At 42.8% G+C, this 22806-nt stretch overlaps 1 protein-coding gene across 2 annotated transcripts in view; it reads left to right on the forward strand.

Annotated features, from left to right (window-relative positions):
* SEL1L2 (SEL1L2 adaptor subunit of SYVN1 ubiquitin ligase) overlaps window positions 1-21504 on the forward strand; it is a 55746-nt gene extending 34242 nt beyond the window's left edge. Inside the window, exons 10-17 of one of the 2 annotated variants that reach the window (XM_086335019.1) lie at window positions 479-541; window positions 1107-1194; window positions 3542-3690; window positions 4819-4984; window positions 5103-5177; window positions 9584-9756; window positions 21036-21164; window positions 21303-21504. In XM_086335019.1, coding sequence (XP_086191145.1) covers window positions 479-541; window positions 1107-1194; window positions 3542-3690; window positions 4819-4984; window positions 5103-5177; window positions 9584-9756; window positions 21036-21164; window positions 21303-21422 — 963 coding nt within the window. In that variant the 3' untranslated portion in view covers window positions 21423-21504. The remainder of the gene's footprint in view (window positions 1-478; window positions 542-1106; window positions 1195-3541; window positions 3691-4818; window positions 4985-5102; window positions 5178-9583; window positions 9757-21035; window positions 21165-21302) is intronic. The other variant, XM_086335020.1, reaches the window with a different exon arrangement.
* The last annotated feature ends 1302 nt before the right edge of the window (window positions 21505-22806 follow it).

Raw genomic sequence — 22806 nt, forward strand, 5'->3', positions numbered from 1 at the left:
GACACGGCAGGTGCTGTCTGGTTTGCCTCAGTATCTTTTGACTTTCACCTCCTACCTCTCCCCGATGCCTGTTGTGGAGTCACACAAAGCAATCCCTAAAGAAATGCTGAACGAAAGATTGGGACTGAGGTTCAAGAGGGAGGGGTATTTGTATACTTATAACTGATTCACACTGTTGTATGGCAGAAACTGATTTCATGTCATAAGGCAATTATTCTCTAATTTTAAAAAAAAAAAAAGTAAGAAAAAGAAGATTGGAGGAATGTGACTGTCATTTCCCTCTTTTCCGGTCAGAAAGGGGGCTATGAAAGTGTGAAAGGAGAAAGTAGAGAGGGTCAGAATAATGCCAACTACTTCATTAACCTGCCTTAATTCACCTCCTATTGTGCGTGTTTCAAATTTTGTGAATGATTTTGCAACACTTTTCCTTATCATGAATTCTTCTAAGACTTTACCTCGATTTTTAAACCCGTTCTAGGGCAATGCAATTGGTCTTCATGGGCTCGGTCTTCTTTATTTTTATGGGAAAGGAGTTCCTGTGGTAAGTTAAATAGTTTTATCATCTTTCATGTTTCCAGAAATTGACTAGGGTGAAATTCATGATCATTGATTAATTTAAAGGAATTAGTCTCTATTACCTGGTTTGCCGAGGTATCATATCTGATAATACAAAATAAAATAATCCAGTGAAATATTTGCCAGAGACATAGAGTAAGCTTGTGACAAGAATAACAACCCTAATTAATATCTTAGAATCATAGATTCTAAGTAACCTTAGAAATCATCTAACCCAAGAGGATTTTTTTTTTGGATAGATAAACTTGTCTTCTTAGTTTAACTTCTGTCTTTTTGAGTGACCTTCCCCCAATATCTAACAAAGCCTATTGTCAGTGTAGGAAAAGACATAATTTACAATGATAATGAGATAATTATTTCTTAGTAGAATCTAATATAATAATGAAATAAAATGTGTAATACTTCTGATACAATTTTAATTAGCTTAAATCACATAGGGCACTAGCTACACTCTTTTAAAAAGTGGAAGGCAATTGTTACCATGGAGTTATGTATGTACCTTTGAGTAACAAAGTGTAATTATCTTGCAGAATTATGCAGAAGCGCTTAAGTACTTTCAGAAAGCTGCAGAGAAGGGATGGCCCAATGCACAGTTTCAGCTAGGCTTCATGTACTACTGTAAGTACTATGCATGTGGCTGCTTTACTTAGGACGACAAATGCATCATTAAGTCTGCTCCTTTTTAAACACGAATCAAAGGATTGGTGTGGATGGTTTAGACAGAACAATCAGGCAGCAATTTGAGGAGGAATTTCAAGAAGACAAGGAAAAGTACACTATCTGGGGGAGGGGGCAATGAAGTACAACCAGAAAGTTCACCTTAAAGAGCCAAGTTTGAGCAAGTATGAAACTCACAAGACAGGTCAAACTTGAGAGAAAGATTTGGGTGGCATTACCATATAGGTGTTAGTTAAGAGTAGCCCAGCTTCCAAAGGGAATGGAGAGAGAGTGCAAGAGAAAGGCGTGGTAGGCCACTATAAGAAATCTGGTGATCCTTGGCACCATATTGAAAATATGAGCAAAGAAAGAGTCATCACAAGAAGACTGAAAATGCACAATCAGAGGGATGGGATGGGGAGGAGGTTATCTTAAGGAGGACAAGGAGTAGAAATTTCAAGAAAGAGTAAATGAATGGTACTCTGCTGAAATTCAGTGAAAAGCCTGTTTCTTACTTTTTGATGAAAAGGGCAAAGTATCTGTGGAACTTATCAGTAAAGAGGATGTTTGTGAGGTCATCGAACTGGTTGAGAGGGAAGCCAGATACAGCGGGCTGAGGAGTACATGCGAGGTGAAGAGGTAGATGGGCCCAAATATTATCGGAAGTAGTGTTCCTTTAAATGGAGGAGAGAGATGAGATAATAGCATGAGGGAGACCAAGAATCAAAAGAAAGTTGTTTTTAAGATGGTGAGAGACCTGAGTATAATTTTTTGCAGAAAAATGAAAGAGAGTCAACCAATGGAGGTGGTTAATGTGTCACTGGGGAGATGAGATAATTGATGAAGAGGTTCTGGAAAAATTTAGGTGGCATTTATGATTTTACCTGACCAGTGGCGAATCTGCAAGTATCTGATCAGGTCCAGGGAGCCTCACTAGCTTTGATAAAGAGGAGGGATTTCTCATCCTCAAAAACTGGAGAGATGATGAAACAAATGGTGCGGTTGTAAATCTGGGGAGAGAGGCAAGTGAGGAAAGATAACGAGAGGGTTCCTTTAGTGAGCTCAGAGGAACAGTCATTGTCTGAGAACAAAGGTGGAGTGATTGAGGTAGGTGATCTCAGAAAGCCTTGAAGATTTGTAATCATTTTTGTAAGGACTGAGAAAGAGATTGGCCAAGACACATACCAAGAGATCCAAATATATCTGAGTATTCTGTCTCAGTCCATCCCATCAGAGGTGGAGCAAGGGCAGGAGCAGATGTATCATCAGGAGGCCAGATCTGGCCTAGAGGTCAGCTGACATTTTCCACAATAGTCCAGCTTCAGAGTCTGTTCTGTACATCTTGGAAGGTTGCCTGAGATAGCCTGTCCTTCTAGTTTATTCCAAGTCCCAGCCCCAGGATACATCAGCTTCTTCAAGCTTCTAAAATTAGGGTAATAGTTATGGCTGATGTTCAAGTCTTGATATGCTTTTACTCACTTAGTCCTCTCAACACATCCTGTGGGGTATCCCACAGTTTATAGATGAGCAAACTGAGCCATATTGAGGTCACAAGTCTTACATGAGGTCACATGATCACACACTCAGTGGATCTGGGATTCTAACCCAAATGATCTACCGGCAGAACACATGGCACTGCTTCTGAAGGCTAAGAAATGTTAGATCTGGGAGGCAATTTCAGAACCACCTGAAGAAAGCCCTTCCTCTTGCAAAGGATGTGCCCCAAGGTGCCCAAGTTGCCAAAGGAGTAATGGGAGAACCCCGACAAGAACCCCAGCTTCTGGGAGTGGCTGATTCTCCACACCAGCTCCAAATACCTCTCCTTGCTCCAAGCATAAGCTGAATCTGAGCTGGGCCCCTTGGAGCTGGGTGTTGCCTGCCCCAAACTCGACAGTTACGTCTGGGAGGAGCTATACTGGCCCCCTGGTATGGAAGGAGGACAGTGATGGTAGCACACGTCATGGAGGGGCTTCTGGTCCTCAGAGACCACCACTTGATCTCCTTTCCATTAACTTCATTAACAATATGTGCCATATTGAGGAGATATTTTCATGAGACTAGACAGTCCTTCTCCTTTAGTTCGCTGAATGGGGAGAGAACATTCATTTCCACACTGTTACTTCTAATCTAACTCAACTCCCCGCCTCCCCCGCCTCCAAATAGTGACTCGGGAGTAGCTTGACTTTTGCCTGACTCTTCTGAACCTATTTAAAATGGCAGGAGTCACTATGACCATTACATGCATAGATTATAATGTAAAAAAATAATGTAAATAAGGGGGTGGCTCAAAATGATTTTAATTTTTCAGCTGGCTCTGGAGTATGGAAGGATTATAAACTTGCCTTCAAATATTTTTACTTGGCATCTCAGAGTGGGCAGCCCCTAGCCATTTATTACCTGGCTGAGATGTACGCCACAGGAACAGGAGTGTTGCGATCGTGCAGAACTGCTGTGGAGGTAAATCAAGAGCTGTTTCTGAAGTACTTTTCATTTGTCACACAGAGAAGGCGATACTGTCCTTAAATTGTGGTGCCTTTGGTTTTATACATATTATCTTGTTTCTTCCAGCTGACAGTGTGAATACTGACATTTGCCAGAGAGGAAGAGCAGTGATGTAACTCAGCCTGGGAAAGGGAGGCAGAGAAACGATCCTTCCTCTCTGTTGCATTTGGCTTTTCATCAAGTTCAGAGCTCTCCTCAGAATCCAGTTAGGGAGCTCTGTTTCAGTCGTCAATCAAATCGCCAGGGCAACTTGGCACTTCCAGTGGGATTGGGAGTTGCAACTTGGGAAATGAAAGGCTTGATTTAGCCTAGAAAATGTAGCCCTCTTCTTCCCGGAAAGCAAGGTCCTGAGGTTTTTTTTTTGATGATTTGGATGATACTGGAGAAAGTGAATTCTTTTAACCTGGGATAGTGGTGCACTTTTCAAAAGAGTGCTTTTAGGATCTTAATGTCCTTCATTGATTTATTAAACACTTGCCCTGCACCAGGATAAATACCTCCATGTTGCAATCTGACCCCTCTGAAATTCGTTTCAAAAGCTGCCGGCTAATAATCTATCTTTAGATTTGCTCCTTTGCCAACTCCCTAATGAATCATGCATGGCTAGCCTCCTTTGGTTGCGTGAGCGCTGTTCAGCTCGGCTGACAGTCGTCCTGTGCTGCTCTGTACACCTCCCTCATTCTGCCACCCGCACCCTCAGGCGCTGTCCTCCCCTCGTGCTCTCTTCCACATCAGCTGCCCTCACAGGGCAGCAGTGCCTAGGAAGGCCCTTAAAAAAACAAAAACAGAAGTTGATACATTCTTGTCCTGCCAAATAGCTTCCAAGTCAGAAAAGTTTATTACGCAAATTTAAAATAAGCCCCAGGAACTTTAAGCTCAAGACAAATAAAATACACACTTATAATCTTTGTGCCTATGAAAGATATGAACTCCTCACCCTAAATAATTTTCAAAAGCCATGCTTCAGACCAAAAATCCTGGCCTGACCAGCCAGGAGGATCTAAAGACTGATGTCAATTACCATTTGCATGGAATGACATGTATTGGCTAACTAGTCTGCTTGATTTTTCTTTCCAAACACAGCTTTATAAAGGTGTCTGTGAACTAGGCCACTGGGCTGAGAAATTCCTGACAGCATACTTTGCTTATAAGAATGGTGATATAGATTCTTCTCTTGTTCAGTACGCACTGCTCGCAGAAATGGGGTATGAAGTAGCTCAAAGCAATTCAGCATTCATTTTGGAATCTAGTAAGATAAGTTAAAATTCTCTGCAATTCCCTAATCATACATATGCATATTTGACTTTACTACAGAGGCACCTTAAGCCTTCCTAATGGAATGTCTCTCTCTTTTTTTTTTTTTTAAGAAAAGGCTAAAATTCTCGAAAAAGAGAAGATGTATCCAATGGCACTTCTCCTGTGGAATCGAGCTGCCATTCAAGGTATCCGAACTTAGATAAAAATGAGCACTGCCTGGCCCCTGTCCACTATTATTCCTCTGATTTGCTACAGCTGAGCTCTTGGGCACATGGGCAGAAAGGTGTAGAATATCTAGTACATGGTATTTCAAATAGATGATAGGGTCAGTCTTTGGTTGGAGGTCATTTCCAGAAATTTCTTTTGTTATTCCCAAGGTCCCCAGTTTAGCATATGGCAGGAATTTTTCTATGGCACTGTCTCCATGGCACCTAAACAGTTGTCTGAAACGTGACAGTGTTACTCAAGAAATCATTTTTCTTGGTCTGGCTTCAGTCACTCATGTGCTGAGTTTTTTTTTTGTTTTTTTTTTTAACTTATCAGAGACATTATCTATCTTTCAAGGAGTTTATAGATAAAATTACTTATGGCTGTAAGACTTGCTTGATTCTTCTTTTAAAATATCACTTTGAAGATTACCACAAACTTCAGATCCTTATTATAATGATTAGTATGGTAACATCAGAAAAAAAAAATTAATCAGCAAGATCCAACCCCCCTCCCTTCCTGGAGTTCCTAGGCCCCACTACAGGGATCACATGTGATGAGGAAGGTAAGACAGTGTAGTGGGGAAGCAGTGGCAGGTGGCGTTTGCCTCACTGTGTCTCGTTCCATTCTTCCCCGAAAATCATATTACTAAGAGCACAAAGCTTCTGCGAAGCTGTCACTATTGGCATTTGGATATGTGAGGAACTGTCTTATAGTAAGAGAGAAATTTTACTTCTAATTAATTTCTTAAAGTCACCTCATGCTAAGGTCGAATCATCCCTTTTCTCCAAGAAGTGAATGGGATAAAAAAAAAAAAACAATTCTCAGTTGATGAGGCAGAAGGAAAAAGCCACCATAGGTGCGTTCTCAGATCCAGCTGAGCTGCTACTGCAGCGGCAAGCCATCCATGTGATTTTAGAGAAATTCCCGAAAAAAGAAAAGCCCTTGTTTTCTAAAATTCAATGAAGACCTTGTTTGGAGTGGGGAAACAACACCAGCAATCTCTCATCTATGGCAAATCAGCTCAATTGTAGCAAATACAGGTTTATCCCAAGCCATAAAATGCTGCAGAAGCTGCACCAAGGGAAAGAGACCTTGAAAACGAGACGACATTAATATTAAACAGAATTCACCAATATAAAAATGTCAGACCACTAAAAATAATTATGTGTCAAAAGAGAGGTCAGACACGAGTGTCCCTGAAGATGTAGCCGCTGGTGGCTGCCTCGATGTGAGGAAATCTCCCCGTGGAAGTTAGGCTTCCAGTCAGTCACTGGTGGTGCTTACCTTCAGGAGCTGCTGTGTGTGATGAGGCTGCTGAACCATCAAGATGGTGAACTGGAGGGGAAATCCCTCCCCCTGTCTAGTGACCCTCTGGGAGCCTGTCAGGATTGCCACCTGCCCCCAGTCAGTCCCCTGAGTAGGGTGGAGCTGAATCCTCTGGAGAATCTGTTTGTTCACAACCTTTCATTCTTAGAGACCTCTGGGGTCCTGCTTACTGCTTGTAAAGCTCAAAAATGCAGAGTCCTGCTCTTTTGTGGTTATGGTGCAGAAGGAATCTTGGGGTCAAAGGTTAAGGCAGCTTTGGGCAAAATTAGAGATGGAGCAGGTTTCTCTTTAGAACTCAAGGGATCTCTTGCCTCTCCAGGCCCCTCTGGGCCCCTCTTCTGGGCATCAATTCTCTAAGGTCTTGCCTCCAGCTACCTGTACATTTTGAAGTACCTGGGAAGCAAACCCTGACAACTAATATCTTTGGCAGCTTAAGAATTTTATGGCATTACTTTTAATTATAGAAAGCTAAAGGTGGTTTACATTTTAGTACAGGATTCCAGAAGGTTAAAAGAACTTCAGAACCCAAAGGAATTAATTTAAAAATTTTTTAGGCTTTGTATTAGGCCAAATGGGGAGAAAAACTTAGGAATCCTATAGCCCTTAATGATATGGACCATATCACACAAGGTTACTTACTGGTTTTCCAAGTAAGCCTAGACTGTGCATCAGGGTTGGCCACAGTTGAAGTGGAAGTCCTGCATGAGCATTCCCTCATCTTTCCAATCAACATAGTCCTAGTGACTGAAAACATGGGCCCCAGAGACGTGCTTAGAGGCCATCCCTAATTAGCCTTCAAAAAACTGAAGTCTCACATCTTAAAAAGTCATGTGAATTTTTTCTACTCCGACATGAATATTTTCATGTTTGTTGGGAATTAAGATTGTAAAATACTTAACATCTGGGAAAAGCAATTTCTAAAAACGTTCCCTACCATGTCTATCCACTCATTCCATAAATATTCATCAGGTTCCGTTCCAGTTCTGGGACTGTATTAGTGATCAAGAGCTTCAAAGTTTTCTCTCATCAAAGAGGGAGAGAAAATAAACTAGTAAACAAAATAGTAGTGGTACGTGCTGCGAAGAAACAAAGCATGTAGATGGGACAGATAATTACTGGAGTGTAGTCTGACAAGGTGGTCAGAGAAGGTGCTAGGCAGGAAGCAACATTTGCAGTGAGGTCAGAAGGATGAGGAACTCCAAACACGCCAGGCAGAGGGACTTGAATCTTACTGCAGGGATCCTGAGGCAAGGATGAGCTCGGTGTGTTGAAGGAATATGAAGAAGGCCAGAACATACCAAGAAAGTGACAAGAGATAAGGATAGTCAGGGAGGCAAAAGACAGACAAGGCATCCCTTGCAAGTCAGGTCAGGAATCTGGATGTTATTCCAAGTGCAAAGTGAAGGCACTTGAGAGTTTTCACACAGGGAATGACATGATTCGATTTTACATTTGAAAAAAATCATCTTGGTTGTTGTAATATTCCAGGATGAGACTAGATGGTAGAGGAGAGGGCAAAAATGGGTGTGTTTTAGAGAAAGAGGACTTGCTGATGGATTTGATAATAAAAGTGAGGGGAAAGAACTGGGGATAATTCTCCTAGATTTATGGCCTGAGAAGTGGGGTGCTGGCCCTGAGAGAGGAAAGAAACTGATGATTTTGTTTGGAGGAAGAGGGAATGGGGTGTTAAGATTCTCTACTGGATGTCTTAAGTTTGAGATCCAGGTAGGGAAGTCAAGAAGGCACCTGTAAGAATCTGGAGCTTATAAGAGACAGGACTGTAAATACAAATTCAGAAATAGTGAACACAGAGAGCTGTGGAACTAGATGAGATGACATGGAGACAGAGTTGAGACAGAGCAGAGTGGTGGAGAGGAGGGGAAGGCAGGAGAGGAGAGGAAAGAAGGGAGAGAAGCTGGAGGAAAAAAATCGGTGATAAAGCCTTAGCAGTCCAACATTTAGAAGTTAGTGGAGGAAGTCAGGCAAGAGTTTGTAAAGGAGAGGCCTGTGGGGCATGAGGGAAGTTGAGAGAGGAAAGGACTCGGGCAGTTAGGCCCAGGGCTTCCAGCGTGGCTTAGCGGCCCAGTGCGGTGAAGACAGGGATGTGGCCGGGGGCTTGGCTGCACAGAAGTTATCCACCACCTCGAAAGTTGCAGTTTCATGGAGGTGGGAGCAGAAGCCAGGCTGGGGTGGGTTGATGAGTATGTGGGAGGGGACGCTTTTGAGACAGCGAGTATAGAACACACTTTTGAAAAGGCTGAGTGTGAAGTAAACCGAGAAATGGGGCGTTGTGACAAGGAGATGCCGTGGGATGAAGAAATGGGATGAAGGGTTTGATGTCATTCACAGAAGATGCCAAAGGGTGTTTGCGTGACTGATGGGACTAGAAAGGGGGAGAAGCTGGTGATGCAGGAGAGCAGAGCTTCTGCAGGAGTGAAATCTGAGAAAAGAGGGATGGGATCCAGTTGACCTACTTACAGAAAATTAATCTAAAAGGTAAAATTAATAATGTTATATTCTGGGACTTGCCTGGTGGCGCAGTGGATAAGAATCCGCCTGCCAATGCAGGGGACACTAGTTCACTCTCTGCTCCGGAAGGATTTTGCATGCTACAGGGCAGCTAAGTCCGTGCACCCCAACTACTGAGCCTGTGCTCTAGAGTCTGCGAGCTGCAGCTGCTGAGCCTGTGTGCCACGACCACCGAAGCCCCTGAGAAAGCGTGGCAGTGAGAAGCCCCCACTCTCAGGATGCCCACGAGCAGCAGTGAAGACGTGGCACCGCCAAAAATAAACAAAAGTATAGCAGAGTGTACGTGTAAAAAAATGTTTATAATGTTTTACTCTTTAAGTACATTTGTACCATACTGGGGGAATTATCCTACAATGAAGACAGCTAGTATTGTGTGTTATATCCATAAATCATATCTAATCCTGATTATGGGATTCTAAGTGGTTTTTTTTTTCTTTTCTATATAGATTATCATTAGGTTGAGTTGCTAGGAACTACATCTGAATCAACTGAGTTATTCTTCTTCTCTTTCTGATATTTCTATCAGGCAATGCATTTGCTAGAGTGAAAATTGGAGATTACCATTACTATGGCTACGGGACCAAGAAAGACTATCAAACAGCAGCCACACATTATAGCATCGCTGCCAACAAGTATCACAGCGCTCAAGCCATGTTCAACCTGGGCTATATGTACGAACATGGTTTAGGTATCACAAAGGTAATTGTGCTGGTAACCATCCAAACCTAGTAACAATGGCTGTACAGGAAGGAAAATCTGTAAATGTTTTCCATTTCTCTGATGTCATCAATGGAGGGAAGAAGCCTTAACATTTGCTGAGTCCTTCCACAGACCGACACGTACTATGGACCCTAAGATTGGATTTATTTTCTCCAGAACACCTTCAGATCAGATCAGATCAGATCAGTTGCTCAGTCATGTCCGACTCTTTGCGACCCCATGAATCGCAGCACGCCAGGCCTCCCTGTCCATCACCAACTCCCAGAGTTCACTCGGACTCACGTCCATCAAGTCAGTGATGCCATCCACCCATCTTATCCTCTGTTGTCCCGTTCCTCCTCTTGCCCTCAATCCCTCCCAGCATCAGAGTCTTTTCCAATGAGTCAACTCTTCGCATGAGGTGGCCAAAGTACTGGAATTTCAGCTTTAGCATCAGTCCTTCCAAAGAAATCCCAGGGCTGATCTCCTTCAGAATGGCCTGGTTGGATCTCCTTGAAGTCCAAGGGACTCTCAGGAGTCTTCTCCAACACCACAGTTCAAAAGCTTCAATTCTTCGGTGCTCAGCCTTCTTCAAAGTCCAACTCTCACATCCATACATGACCACAGGAAAAACCAGAGCCTTGACTAGATGGACCTTTGTTGGCAAAGTAATGTCTCTGCTTTTGAATATGCTATCTAGGTTGGTCATAACTTTCCTTCCAAGGAGTAAGCATCTTTTAATTTCATGGCTGCAGTCACCATCTGCAGTGATTTTGGAGCCCAGAAAAATTGTCTGACACTGTTTCCACTGTTTCTCCATCTATTTCCCATGAAGTGATGGGACCGGATGCCATGATCTTCATTTTTGAATGTTGAGCTTTAAGCCAACTTTTTCACTCTCCACTTTCACTTTCATCAAGAGGCTTTTTAGTCCCTCTTCACTTTCTGCCATAAGGGTGGTGTCATCTGCATATCTGAGGTTACTGATATTTCTCCCGGCAATCTTGATTCCAGCTTGTGTTTCTTCCAGTCCAGTGTTTCTCATGATGTACTCTGCATATAAGTTAAATAAACAGGGTGACACTATACAGCCTTGATGTACTCCTTTTCCTATTTGGAACCAGTCTGTTGTTCCATGTCCAGTTCTAACTGTTGCTTCCTGACCTGCATACAAATTTCTCAAGAGGTAGATCAGGTGGTCTGGTATTCCCATCTCTTTCAGAATTTTCCACAGTTTATTGTGATCCACACAGTCAAAGGCTTTGGCATAGTCAATAAAGCAGATTTAGGACATAACTAACAAGTGGAAGAAATCTGGACTGTGTGTGGTGTGTGAGTGTGATAAGTCATGTCCGATTCTTTGTGATCCCATGGACTGTAGCCCACCAGTCTTCTCTGTTCACGGAATTTTCCAGGCAAGAATCTAGTGACCGATCTGATTCATAGTGAATTCATGCTTTTCCCAGCAACACTAGTGGGCTCTGCCCCCACTCCCTTCCACCTGCAGGCCTCTTTCCATTAGTCTCCATTGACTCTGTAATAACCTAAATGGGAAAAGAACTTGGAAAAGATTAGATACGTGTGTGAATCTGTGATATGGATCACCTTTCTGTGCACCTGAAACCAAGACAACATTGTTAATTAACTGTACTCCAAAAAATACAAATTTAAAAAAATTTGTCCACTAATTCTCAAGCTCTCAGTAGTAAGGAAAAAGTGAGAATGAGGTCCCAGAGGGATACTGGGAGGTGCTTTGATCCAGAAATGTCTTTTGACACACCCACTGTATACATGACACAGTGCTGAGAGCTCTAGGAGGCCCAAGAAGATGGATCTCCATCCTGTAAAAGCTCTACTTGACTTGAGGAGATGAGGCATGTTCATTAGGAAGAGGGCTAAAACTACAAGGGAATATTGAGTAAATCCTATAGTAAGTATAAGTAAGGCAGAAGATGGCGCTGGAGTCTGACAGGGTGAGGAAGGTATATTATATACCAATAACCTCAGATATGCAGATGACACCACCCTTTTGGCAGAAAGTGAAGAGGAACTAAAAAGCCTCTTGATGAAAGTGAAAGTGGAGAGTGAAAAAGTTGGCTTAAAGCTCAATGTTCAGAAAACGAAGATCATGGCATCTGGTCCTATCATTTCATGGGAAATAGATGGGGAAACAGTGGAAACAGTGTCAGACTTTATATTTTTGGGCTCCAAAATTACTGCAGATGGTGATTGCAGCCATGAAATTAAAAGATGCTTACTCCTTGGAAGGAAAGTTATGACCAACCTAGATAGCATATTCAAAAGCAGAGACATTACTTTGCCAACAAAGGTCCATCTAGTCAAGGCTCTGGTTTTTCCTGTGGTCATGTATGGATATGAGAGTTGGACTTTGAAGAAAGCTGAGCACCGAAGAATTGAAGCTTTTGAACTGTGGTGTTGGAGAAGACTCTTGAGAGTCCCTTGGACTACAAGGAGATCCAACCAGTCCATTCTAAAGGAGATCAGCCCTGGGATTTCTTTGGAAGGAATGATGCTAAAGCTGAAACTCCAGTACTTTGGCCACCTCATGCGAAGAGTTGACTCATTGGAAAAGACTCTGATACTGGGAGGGATTGGGGGCAGGAAGAGAAGGGGACAACAGAGGATGAGATGGCTGGATGGCATCACTGACTCAATGGATGTGAGTTTGGGTGAACTCCGGGAGATGGTGATGGACAGGGAGGCCTGGTGTGCTGTGATTCATGGGGTCGCAAAGAGTCAGACACGACTGAGCAACTGAACTGAACTGAACTGATTATAATAATAGCCAGGTGTTGGTGTATTGTGTGCACCACCTCATTTAAGTCACATAACCACTCAATGAGATGCATCCTATCACTGGCCTCCATTTTTGCGTCAGGAAACCACAGAGCAGGTTAAATCACAGGACCGAGTTTGCAGGGGTCATTGGTGATGGAACCAGAATTTGAACCCAGACCTATCTGACCCCACGTTTCTAGTGGGAAGAGTGGACCCTGCATTAATGCATTTTCTGTGCTTTCTTCTTCCTTCCAGTTGTGCTAGTAACTGGAAATTATTGCAGGGAATTTCCTAGCTGACGACTGCTCCTGTGCACACTGCCGCAAGGGCTTCTTGTTCAGGTGCCCACAGTCCGGTGGGAGAGCTCCTGGCCTTTCTGTGCTCCCCTGCACCTGCCTTTTGCCTGATGACTCTTCATCTTCCCCAGCACCCTAAGTCGTGAAAAGACTGTGAAATCCAAATGCAGTCTGTTATCCCTGTTGTTAGCAGGTGCAACTTTCCTGTGTTTATAAAATGTGGGCAGAGGGGACGGGACCAAATAGCTAAATTGGTTGATTCTTTGGATGTTATCAAACCACACTCCCTCCCTTCCAGCTGTCATCCACATCTGTACAGCAGAACAGGGATACAAGCCCTGCCTCAGGCTGTAAGGATGAAACGAATAAGCCTTTGTGAAAGGGCTTTGTCGAGAAACAGTGTGTGGAATGGCTGTTATGTAGATCAGAAGAGAACTTGAAGGATTGCTAAATCAGGCTTCAATAGGATTAAAGCTTTAGTTCCTCATTCCCCATGTAAAACATAACCACATTGGTGAGAGGAGCATTGTCTGTATAGAGGATAAAGGTGACCCCACCCCGTGGGTTAGATTCAGATGAGCTCTCCTGCGCCTCCCACGCCGCCCCTGTGAGTCGAGGAGGACTTGATGGCCGCGGCCTCACCACAGTGAGGTCATCTAGCCCTGATTCCCCACAGCCAGGAGGGCGGCTCTGTCGGGACACAGGGTTGGCCAACTGCACGCCCACCCGCCACCTCAGGAGGGTCGGTTTTCCTCTGCGGAGCCACTGCTGGGCTCTCTCCTAGGCACTTTCTTCATGATGTCAAATAGCAGTTGTCGAGACAGACATTTCATACATCTGGAAAACACTTTGAAGTTTCCTTCTAGTCATATTTCTGTTCTTTTCAGTCAGGGCTCTCGTTAAATCATGGATAGTTCATTTTGATCAGTCTCTCAGTCACACATATATTTTTTCCTACAGAAAGTCTCTACATTTAACCAAAAAAAAAAAAAAAGGAAAAGCTGCACTTAACCTCAGACCTGGACACAGAAATTTTAGATTCAGTTAATGAGGAGACATTGCTCTTTGTCTTTATTAATTTATTTTGTTTAGTGGTTAGTAAAATAATCATCAAGTACCCAGAAGCCAGGTTTAATTAATCTTGCTATCTTGCAGGCAAATTAATGACGAGATATCATTTCTTCTAATTCTTAAAACAAATATGCGGATAATTAAAAGCCCAAAGCTTGTACCAGGGATGTTTAATGAAAGGAAAGCAATTAGGAGAACAGGTAATTACGCATGTCTTTAGCAAGGCTCTTCACCATCCTTTGTGTTACTTAAACCTCATGCAAACCAGTGGAAAAAGTGAGTCTAACATTTTTAATAGGATTTATCGGAGAATCAGATAGGGTTTTGGTAAACCCTGTAGTTAAGCCTTCTGGAAAAAGAAAGGTACCAATCAACTCTTGGTAAATCAATGCAAAAATATGGGTTATTTTTCTCATCCTTCTTGAGGAGCAGATTTGGGGACTAGAGTGATATAGGTGAATTATCCTAATGGCTTCATTGAGAAACATCTCAACATCTCATTCTCCAATACCTGACTTCACGTTAAGCTCGCTTGACTTAAACTGCACACCAGGACTGACTGCACTGCTCTTGTTTCCTTGTTTGGCCATACCACATGGCACGCAAGATCTTAGTTTCCTGACCAGGGATTGAACCCGGCCCCCTGTAGTAGAAGCATGGAATCTTAACCACTGGACTGCCAGGGAAGTCCCCGCACCATTGTTTTGGAACACAAAATAGTACCTAGAGAGAAATTTAGAAATGACTGGAACTAATTTAGAAATATAAGCACTCAGCTCACAAGTTAATATGAAATTCTTTCTCAATCTATACTGGATTCAGAGGTACTTCAAAAATTTAACCATGAGAAAAAAACAGTTGCCCATTCTCTCCTGTCTGTTCTTGTGTCGTTATCCTGGTTCAGGCCAAAGTTCCTATTTGTTGTAAAGGCTTCTCAGGGTTCCCTCATTCTAATGTTCTCCCTTGAACTGTATGGCAGAGAAAGCTCTGTCCGCCAAAGATGTGCAATCTCCGATAGAGGAAGTGCTTGCTGCTGGGATATGGCTCCTAGTCTGAGACTGCACTTCCCAGGTCCTGTCACATCCATGTGACTACTTTTCACTGAAGGAATGGATGTGAAAGGGAAGAGTGTCATTTCTGGGCCAAGGCTGCTAAGTAGATGGAGCTTCGCCCAGAGGCTGTAGCACAGAACCACCCCAGGAAAGTTGACCACCAACCAGTAACATCCACAATGGACTGTTGAATTGTTAAACCACTGAAATGTGGGGGTTTGTTTGTTACAGATGTTAGCATTACTTCAGTTAACGTACATACATCTAGCGAAGCCCCACCAGGTTATTCTTTATACTTGAACAATATAACTCCGATGCTGTTACTCTGCCACTTAACTTCCCCCAAAGCGTGCCTGCATGCATACACACACACACAGATATAAACATGAGCAAATGCAAAAATGAAAAAGAATCTTACTGACTTTCTATTGCCTAATGAAATCCAGACTTCTTACCCTGGCATTCAAAGCCCTCATTGACCTAACCTGCCTTGGTACTAATGGCTGGATATGCCACTATTTCCCTATATGTCTTCTAGGCTGCTTTTCCTTTCCCCCACGCCCTTAAACTGCACCCTCCTGACTTTAGGTCATATCGCCCCATTTGCTGGAATGATCTCCTCTCACATTTTTGCCCATTGAAGACCAATCCATTTTTCAAAGAATAGCTCCAATATCATCTCCTCTATGAATCCTTCGATGAATCCCTAGATTTAAAAGACATCTATCTGATCCTAAACTTCTGTGGTACCGTGCCTTGCTTTTTCTTCGTTCATTTACTTACTCAGATATTTATCAAGTCCTTGTTTTGTGTCCAGAAACACTGTGTGTGACTCTGAGGATACAAGAACAAGGCATCCTTCAAAGAGTTCACAGTGTGCTATGAAGAGACACATCCGTAATGATGGTCAAAGTGCAAAATGGTGTGTGTGCACACGAGAGAGGGAGGGAGCGATAGTCGCTCAGTCGTGTCCCACTCTCTGCGACCCCAGGGACTGTAGCCTGCCAGGCTCCTTTGTCCAGGCAAGAATACGGGAGTGGGTTGCCATTTCCTTCTCCAGGGGATCTTCCCAACCCAGGGATCAAACCTGGGTCTCCCACATTGCAGGCAGACTCTTTACAGTCTGAGCCACCAGAGAAGTGGTGGCTTCTAAGTATAAAGGTCAACTTAAAAAGTATCAGCAGATACATGCTTGACTTTATCTTATAATCTATAGACAATACATTAGAATATGTAATGAATCCATAGACTTTTTCCAAAGGAATACCTGAGACAGAGGTAGCAATAAAGTTGTAAATGACAACCATCAATCAGATGAAATAATTTAGATGAAACTTATCTCTCTTGAAGAGATGGGGACTGGGCAAGTGGTCAGGAAGGAAATATAATGTGCTTTTAACTTTGTATGAAAAACAATGTTCATTTCCGTGTTGCGGAACATAGTTCTCTTTTTGCAAAATAAATCCTCTACTTGAAATTACTGTCCGAATGCTTTAAGAAAGGTTATGACTCCTTCTAAAAGATGTGTATTTTGTCCTGTCATATTTCTGAGAGGGCCATTTTAATATCTAACTTTAACTTGACTTTTCCAGAAAATAATTCTGTTCTGGTGTTTAAAGCTTCAGCTCTAACACTCAATAGGTGGTCAGACCAGACAAGTGAGAAATAAAAATGCTTCATGCAATAATTACTTTTATTTTTGACAGATCTATTTGTAGTTTATTCAGTAGATGTGGTTTTGTTTTACCTGCAGGAACCAAAAAAATGTGTTATCTTGTATGTCTAACTATAATATATTGAAACTCATTTCCAAAGGCTAATTTCCTCTCACTTTTTGTCTTAATTTGGATAGATTTTCTAGTCAATATCTTAAAACATATATGCTTTCTTCCATTTTAGAGTATCAAAACAAAAAAATAGTGAAAAATACTCCAAAAATAAAAATAGAGTATCATGTGTTTCTTACTCTCTATGTCAAAAAAACATTTGAGAACAGAATCTGATGATACAATTCCTCAGCCTGAATGAATAGTTTTTTTATTTTACAAACCTGTAAAATCTCAGCTCTGCACTTACAAGTCATATGAATTTGGATGAGTGACTTAAGCTCTCCGTGTCTGTTTTTTCATCTTTAAAATGGGGTTAATATCATCTGCCCTATAGCATTGTCATAGGGTTTAAATGACACCACAACAGTGGTGGCTGTTACACAGTAAATATTTAATAAATATTAGGAGAAGGCAATGGCAACCCACTCCAGTACTCTTGCCTGGAAAATCCCATGGACAGAGGAGCCCCTTAGGCTGCAGTCCCTGGGGTCGCTGTGAGTCAGACACAGCTGAGTGGCTTTGCTTTCATTTTTCACTTTGGTGCATTGGAGAAGGAAACAGCAACCCACTCCAGTGTTCTTGCCTGGAGAATCCCAGGGACGGTGGAGCCTGGTGAGCTGCCGTCTATTTGGTCACACAGAGTCGGACATGACTAAACTGACTTAGCAGCAGCAGCAGCAGCAGCAGCGATTATTATGCAATACTGTGCAACCATTAAAAATACAAATATTATAGACTAATGAAATATCTTAGAATGTGGTATATTGCTTGAAATACATTGTTAGCTTAAGAAAACAGAAGACAAAGTATCATACAGAGTGAAAAATTCCTAAATTAAAAATATGTATATATGAATATAAAAACACTGAAATGCTGGTAGGATGTGTGTGGAATATCAGTACTTACCTCTGTACAGTGAGATTGTGGGAGTTTTCCCCTCATCTGTTCACCTCTATATTTTCAAAGTTTCCACTAATGTAACGTATTTATAATAAGAAAATAAGAATGGATTATTAAAGAAACTATCTCTGTCGCAGTATAAGAAATTTTTGATGACACCCAAAGATTCTGGGCGGAGAAAGCAATGGCAACCCACTCCAGTACTCTCACCTGGAAACTCCCATGGACAGAGGAGCCTGGTGGGCTGCAGTCCATGGGGTCGTTAAGAGTCAGACATGACTGAGTGACTTCACTTTCACTTTTCCTTTCACGCATTGGAGAAGGAAACGGCAACCCACTCCAGTATTCTTGCCTGGAGAATCCCAGGGACGGGGGAGCCTGGTGGGCTGCCATCTATGGGGTCGCACAGAGTCAGACACGACTGAAGTGACTTAGTAGTAGTAGTAGTAAAGATTCTGGGCTGGAAAGCCCCTGCATCATGTGATTGAACAATTTTCATAAACCAGATATTTTATTGCTGGAGAATTCTGTATCTTTGAGTTGTGAGCAACTTTTGAACATGTGAGCATTGAACAGGACTTCAGCACACCTGACATTATAGTCAGAAACATTTGAGAAGTCTATAGATCGGTTTATATAATCTCCTAATCAGTGAATTTAAAGCAAAATAAACTCAAGTGTACCACAGAAAAGTTAAACGTAAGTGGACTAGATGTGCAATGGACATATTTAATGAACCTTGGGAATCACCAAAGCACTGTTTATCAAGGGGAATTTTTGTGTGGAAATGATTTTGATTTTTTTTTTTTTTTACTAAATAAGATCAAGTAACAAGGAGTCTTTCCAGAGTCTAGTAATAAAATTTTCTTTCTATGAGTTGCCCTAACTAGCCAGAAACGTTCAGGATTTTCTTTCTCTGGTAATTTTAAAGAAAGACTTTCCTATCCCATCCCACCCCCTCTGCTAATGGTGAGGCCGCCTTGGCCAGGAGCCAGCTCATCCCACTTGAATGGTAGTACTTCTCTGCTATTTTTTATTATAAGCGAAGTGACTCAGTTGTGATATTTGTGCCCCAAGAAATGAATTAATAGCTCTTGCTGGCTTCAAATAAGAAGGAATGCCTGCGATATTGACACAGGCTGCCTTTTTCCGAACGTCCCATTCAAGTTAATATGCCTGTCACGTGTCGGGGGTGACCACTGTTATCATCTGCAGGATGTTTTCAAATGAACAGCCACTGAATTTGTTGAAATTAGAGACACAAATTAGAGTTTTTACAACATCCATTTTCTCTGTTGCCAGAAAGATCTGTTCTGAACAGTCTCCTGAATTTTAAGTATGTTGCTGCTTCTGCTGCTGCTAAGTCGCTTCAGTCGTGTTCAAACCTGTGCGACCCCATAGATGGCAGCCCACTCGGCTCTGCCATCCCTGGGATTCTCCAGGCAAGAACACTGGAATGGGTTGTCATTTCCTTCTCCAGTGCATGAAAGTGAAGTCTCTCAGTCATGTCTGACTTTTAGAGACCCCATGGACTGCAGCCTACCAGGCTCCTCCATCCATGGGATTTTCCAGGCAAGAGTACTGGAGTGGGTTGCCATTGCCTTCTCCGTTTAAGTATGTTAAGCAGGCCTTATTCCTCTTTCTCAAACATAAATTTACCAGTCCACAAAACTTTGGAAAAATTTAAGAAATGACAAGCAGAACACAGCTTAGAGGACACCACCCAAGAAATGTGTTTAGCCGAGGCTTCAGGATTCACAACTATTAAGGCCTGTGTAATGGGAGTCTGGGAGATGGAGGAGAGACAGAGACATACAGGATGACTACAATTTGTGAAAAACTCTTCTCCTTCCCCTTCTCTTGAAAATAATCCACAGGCACCCAGGCAGAGTAGACCTTTAAAAGAGTAGACCTTTAAATTCTACTTAGTCTTTCATTATTCTGTTTGGGGAAACAAAACAACTACAAAGCAAGCAAAAAACAAGCCGTAAGTAGGTGAAAATGAAAGAGAAACCCATTTTGATCTGTCATGGCATAATTTAATGGGAAGAAATGGTCCTAAAAATATAGTATGTCATTTATGGAATCAAATTCCAGCCTGAGAGCCAAAGTAGTTTGTTCATTCATTTCTCATTTATTCGCTCATTTGATGTATTATCAAAGACTTACCATGTACTCGACACTTCATTAGGCACTGGGAATTCAGGGGCAAACAGGCAGTTCAAACCCTTGTCTTCAAGGACTTGGAGACAATGAATTAACAAATCCCAAACCTTCAAGTATGATAAGTACATGAAGAGAAGGAGGAAGTTTAAATGCTCATCACTGTCTGTATTGCCATTTGCTTTGGGAGCTGTATTGTTAGCGTTTGCCCTCCTGCTCCTTTAATTGGAATCATAGCTCTGGCTCAGTGACACCAAGAAAGCTCTTTGGAGACTCTGTTGATTTTCTATGGCTGCCGTAACAAATTACCACAAACTCAATGCCTTAAAACCACACACATTTGTCTCACTGTTTCTGTAGGTGACAAGTCTAGGTGAGCTCTACTGGGCCCTCTGCAGAGGGTCTGCAAACTTGAAATCAAAGCTGTGGTCCTTACAGAGGGCTTCGGGGAAGAATCTGCTTCCAAACTTGATCAGATCATTGTCCAAATTCAGTTTCTTGCGTTTATAGGACTGGGGGCCCCACTTCCTTGCTGGCTGTCCACATTCCTTCTCTTGTCCAGGGGGCCCTTCCAGTAACAGGAAGTTGAGTCTTTCCCATGCCTAGAACCTCTGACTTCTCCTCTGCCACATCTCTCTGCCTTTCTCTTCTGCTCTGTGAGAAAACTCAGTGTTTAAGGGCTCATGTGATTACATTGAGTCCACCAGGTCCTTCAGGACAATCTCCCTATCTTAACATTTGAAACCTTATTTATATTTGCAAAATTTGCTCTGCCCTTGTAACATAACATTTTTTAACATTCATTTAAAAAAATTTTTAATAGGCTTTAGCAATCTTGTTTTTACGTTTTATCTTTTTAAAATTAATTATTTGCATCTTGGTTGCGACACGCAAACTCTTGGTTGCAGTATGTGAGATCTCGTAGCCCAGCCAGGGGTGGAACCGAGGCCCCCTGTGTTGGGACCTCCAAGTTGAGTCTTAGCTACCAGACCACCAGGGAAGCCCCATAACCTATTAATAGGTTCCAAGGATTAAGGCATGAGCATCCTGGGGTAGGGGGTATTTGGGGAAGCATTCAGACCTACCAAAGATAAATTTCAAACAGTGGCTTTCACTTAATTACTCCTAAAGAATCTGTGCCTAATAAGTATGGGCTGTTCTATTTCCAGGACATTCACTTGGCCAGGAGATTATACGACATGGCTGCTCAAACAAGTCCGGATGCTCACATACCAGTGTTCTTGGCCCTCATGAAATTGGAAACTGTGCATTTGCTCCAAGATATCCTGTTGTTTAATGTAAGTTTGTCTCAAATAGGTCCCAAATCTCTGGAAACTCCAACGAGCAACTCTTGGGCAGAGAGATGGGGGGAGATGATGTTCTGAATAGAGTGGGAGGCTTGGGTTTATTTTTGACAGAATGTCTGTCGCCTGCAGTTTACAATGAGATGGAAATGGATGACGCTGGACAACACCATTGGACCATGCTGGGATTTATTTGTGATTGGCCTAATTGTTGCTGTGCTGATCTTCTTGCTTAGAAATCGCTACGGGTAGGATCTGGACCAGAGGAAAACCTGCTCACGGGAACCAGTCCACTTCAGGTTATCTTCACTAAATAAAAAATTTCCCCCCCAGACTCAGGGGCCTGCTGCTGACTTCTTATACGGGCCTTGAGGGAAAATGGACAAAGACTGGGGCCTGTCCTCTAAGAAACCGTTTCAGACCTCCTGCTTAGCTGAGGTGACTCCCTGTGGGGAGAGGTTTGTTGGAGACTCATCAGCTAAGATTCCCCTACAAACTTCTCGTCTTGGGGTGCTCTAGTCCCGTGTGTTAGTCGCTCAGGCGTGCCTGCCTCTTTGTGACCCCATGGACTGCAGCCCATCAGGCTCCTTGGTCCACGGGATTTTCCAGGCAAGGATACTGGAGTGGCTTGCCATTTCTTTCTCCAGGCTCTAGTCCTGAGTTAGAGATAAAGATCACCCATTTTCCTGTGGTTGTGACAACCTGTCCCCTTTCGAGAGGACAAATGGGTTTGTTTCTTGGCCTCTGCAGACATACTGAACTTGGGAGAAGGGAGAGTTTGGGGAGAGCAAGAACACAGATCCCTCAGAATTTGAGAAAGGCAAATATTACAAACAGACTGTTATCTTGAGGGAATGACCTGGTGAACCAGTCTATCTCTGATGAACCAAATTTCCTCATGGCGTTGCTGTGTCCGGAGACTGACTTGGCCTCCTCACCGGGGTCTTTGTCTGAGCTCCCTTAGCAGCCGTGTAGTGAACAGCACCATCTGGGGTCTGCCCAGCATTGCACCCCTCTCTTCCTTTCCTCACTGGAACCCTGGGGACTCCCCTGTGGAGTACTCACAGTGGGTAATGGTACAAGCCTCCAAGGACAGAAGGTAAAGGGCCTGGCACTTTGTCTCCCCTGATGGATGAGGCAGGGTTGGGGCCCAGGGCTGGGGCAGGGGGGAGGAGACAAGTGAGGAGACCCACAACTGAAGTCAAGGGCCAGGCTTAAATCTCACTCTCACTGAGCCTGTTTCCTGATCTGCAAAACGAAAAGATTGATCTTTTCATCTTTTTCCCTTGGGATAAAGCTACCCACTCCAGTATTCTGGCCTAGAGAATTCCATAGACTGTCCATGGGATCACAAAGAGTCGGACACGACTGAATGACTTTTTTACTTTTTCAAGATCTTAGGGAGCTGGTATGAAGATTAATGGGATAATGTATGTAAAGGAATTATCACAGGGTCTGGCATCTAGAATGAATTTCTAGTTGCCATAAATGGCAACTTTTAATATTCTCTAAAAGCTCATGGCAGATTGGTTGGAACATGGGGACAGTTGAGGTGATAACAATCAGTGTGGTTTCAGTGCCCAGAGGTAGTTCTCCAGCCAAAATGCTGGGTGTTTAGGCAGGAAAAGATTGTACT

The sequence above is a fragment of the Bos grunniens genome, chromosome 13, assembly GCF_055505025.1.
Source record: "Bos grunniens cultivar Pamir isolate PY7600 chromosome 13, Bosgru_T2T1.0, whole genome shotgun sequence".
Taxonomy (NCBI): Eukaryota; Metazoa; Chordata; class Mammalia; order Artiodactyla; family Bovidae; genus Bos; species Bos grunniens.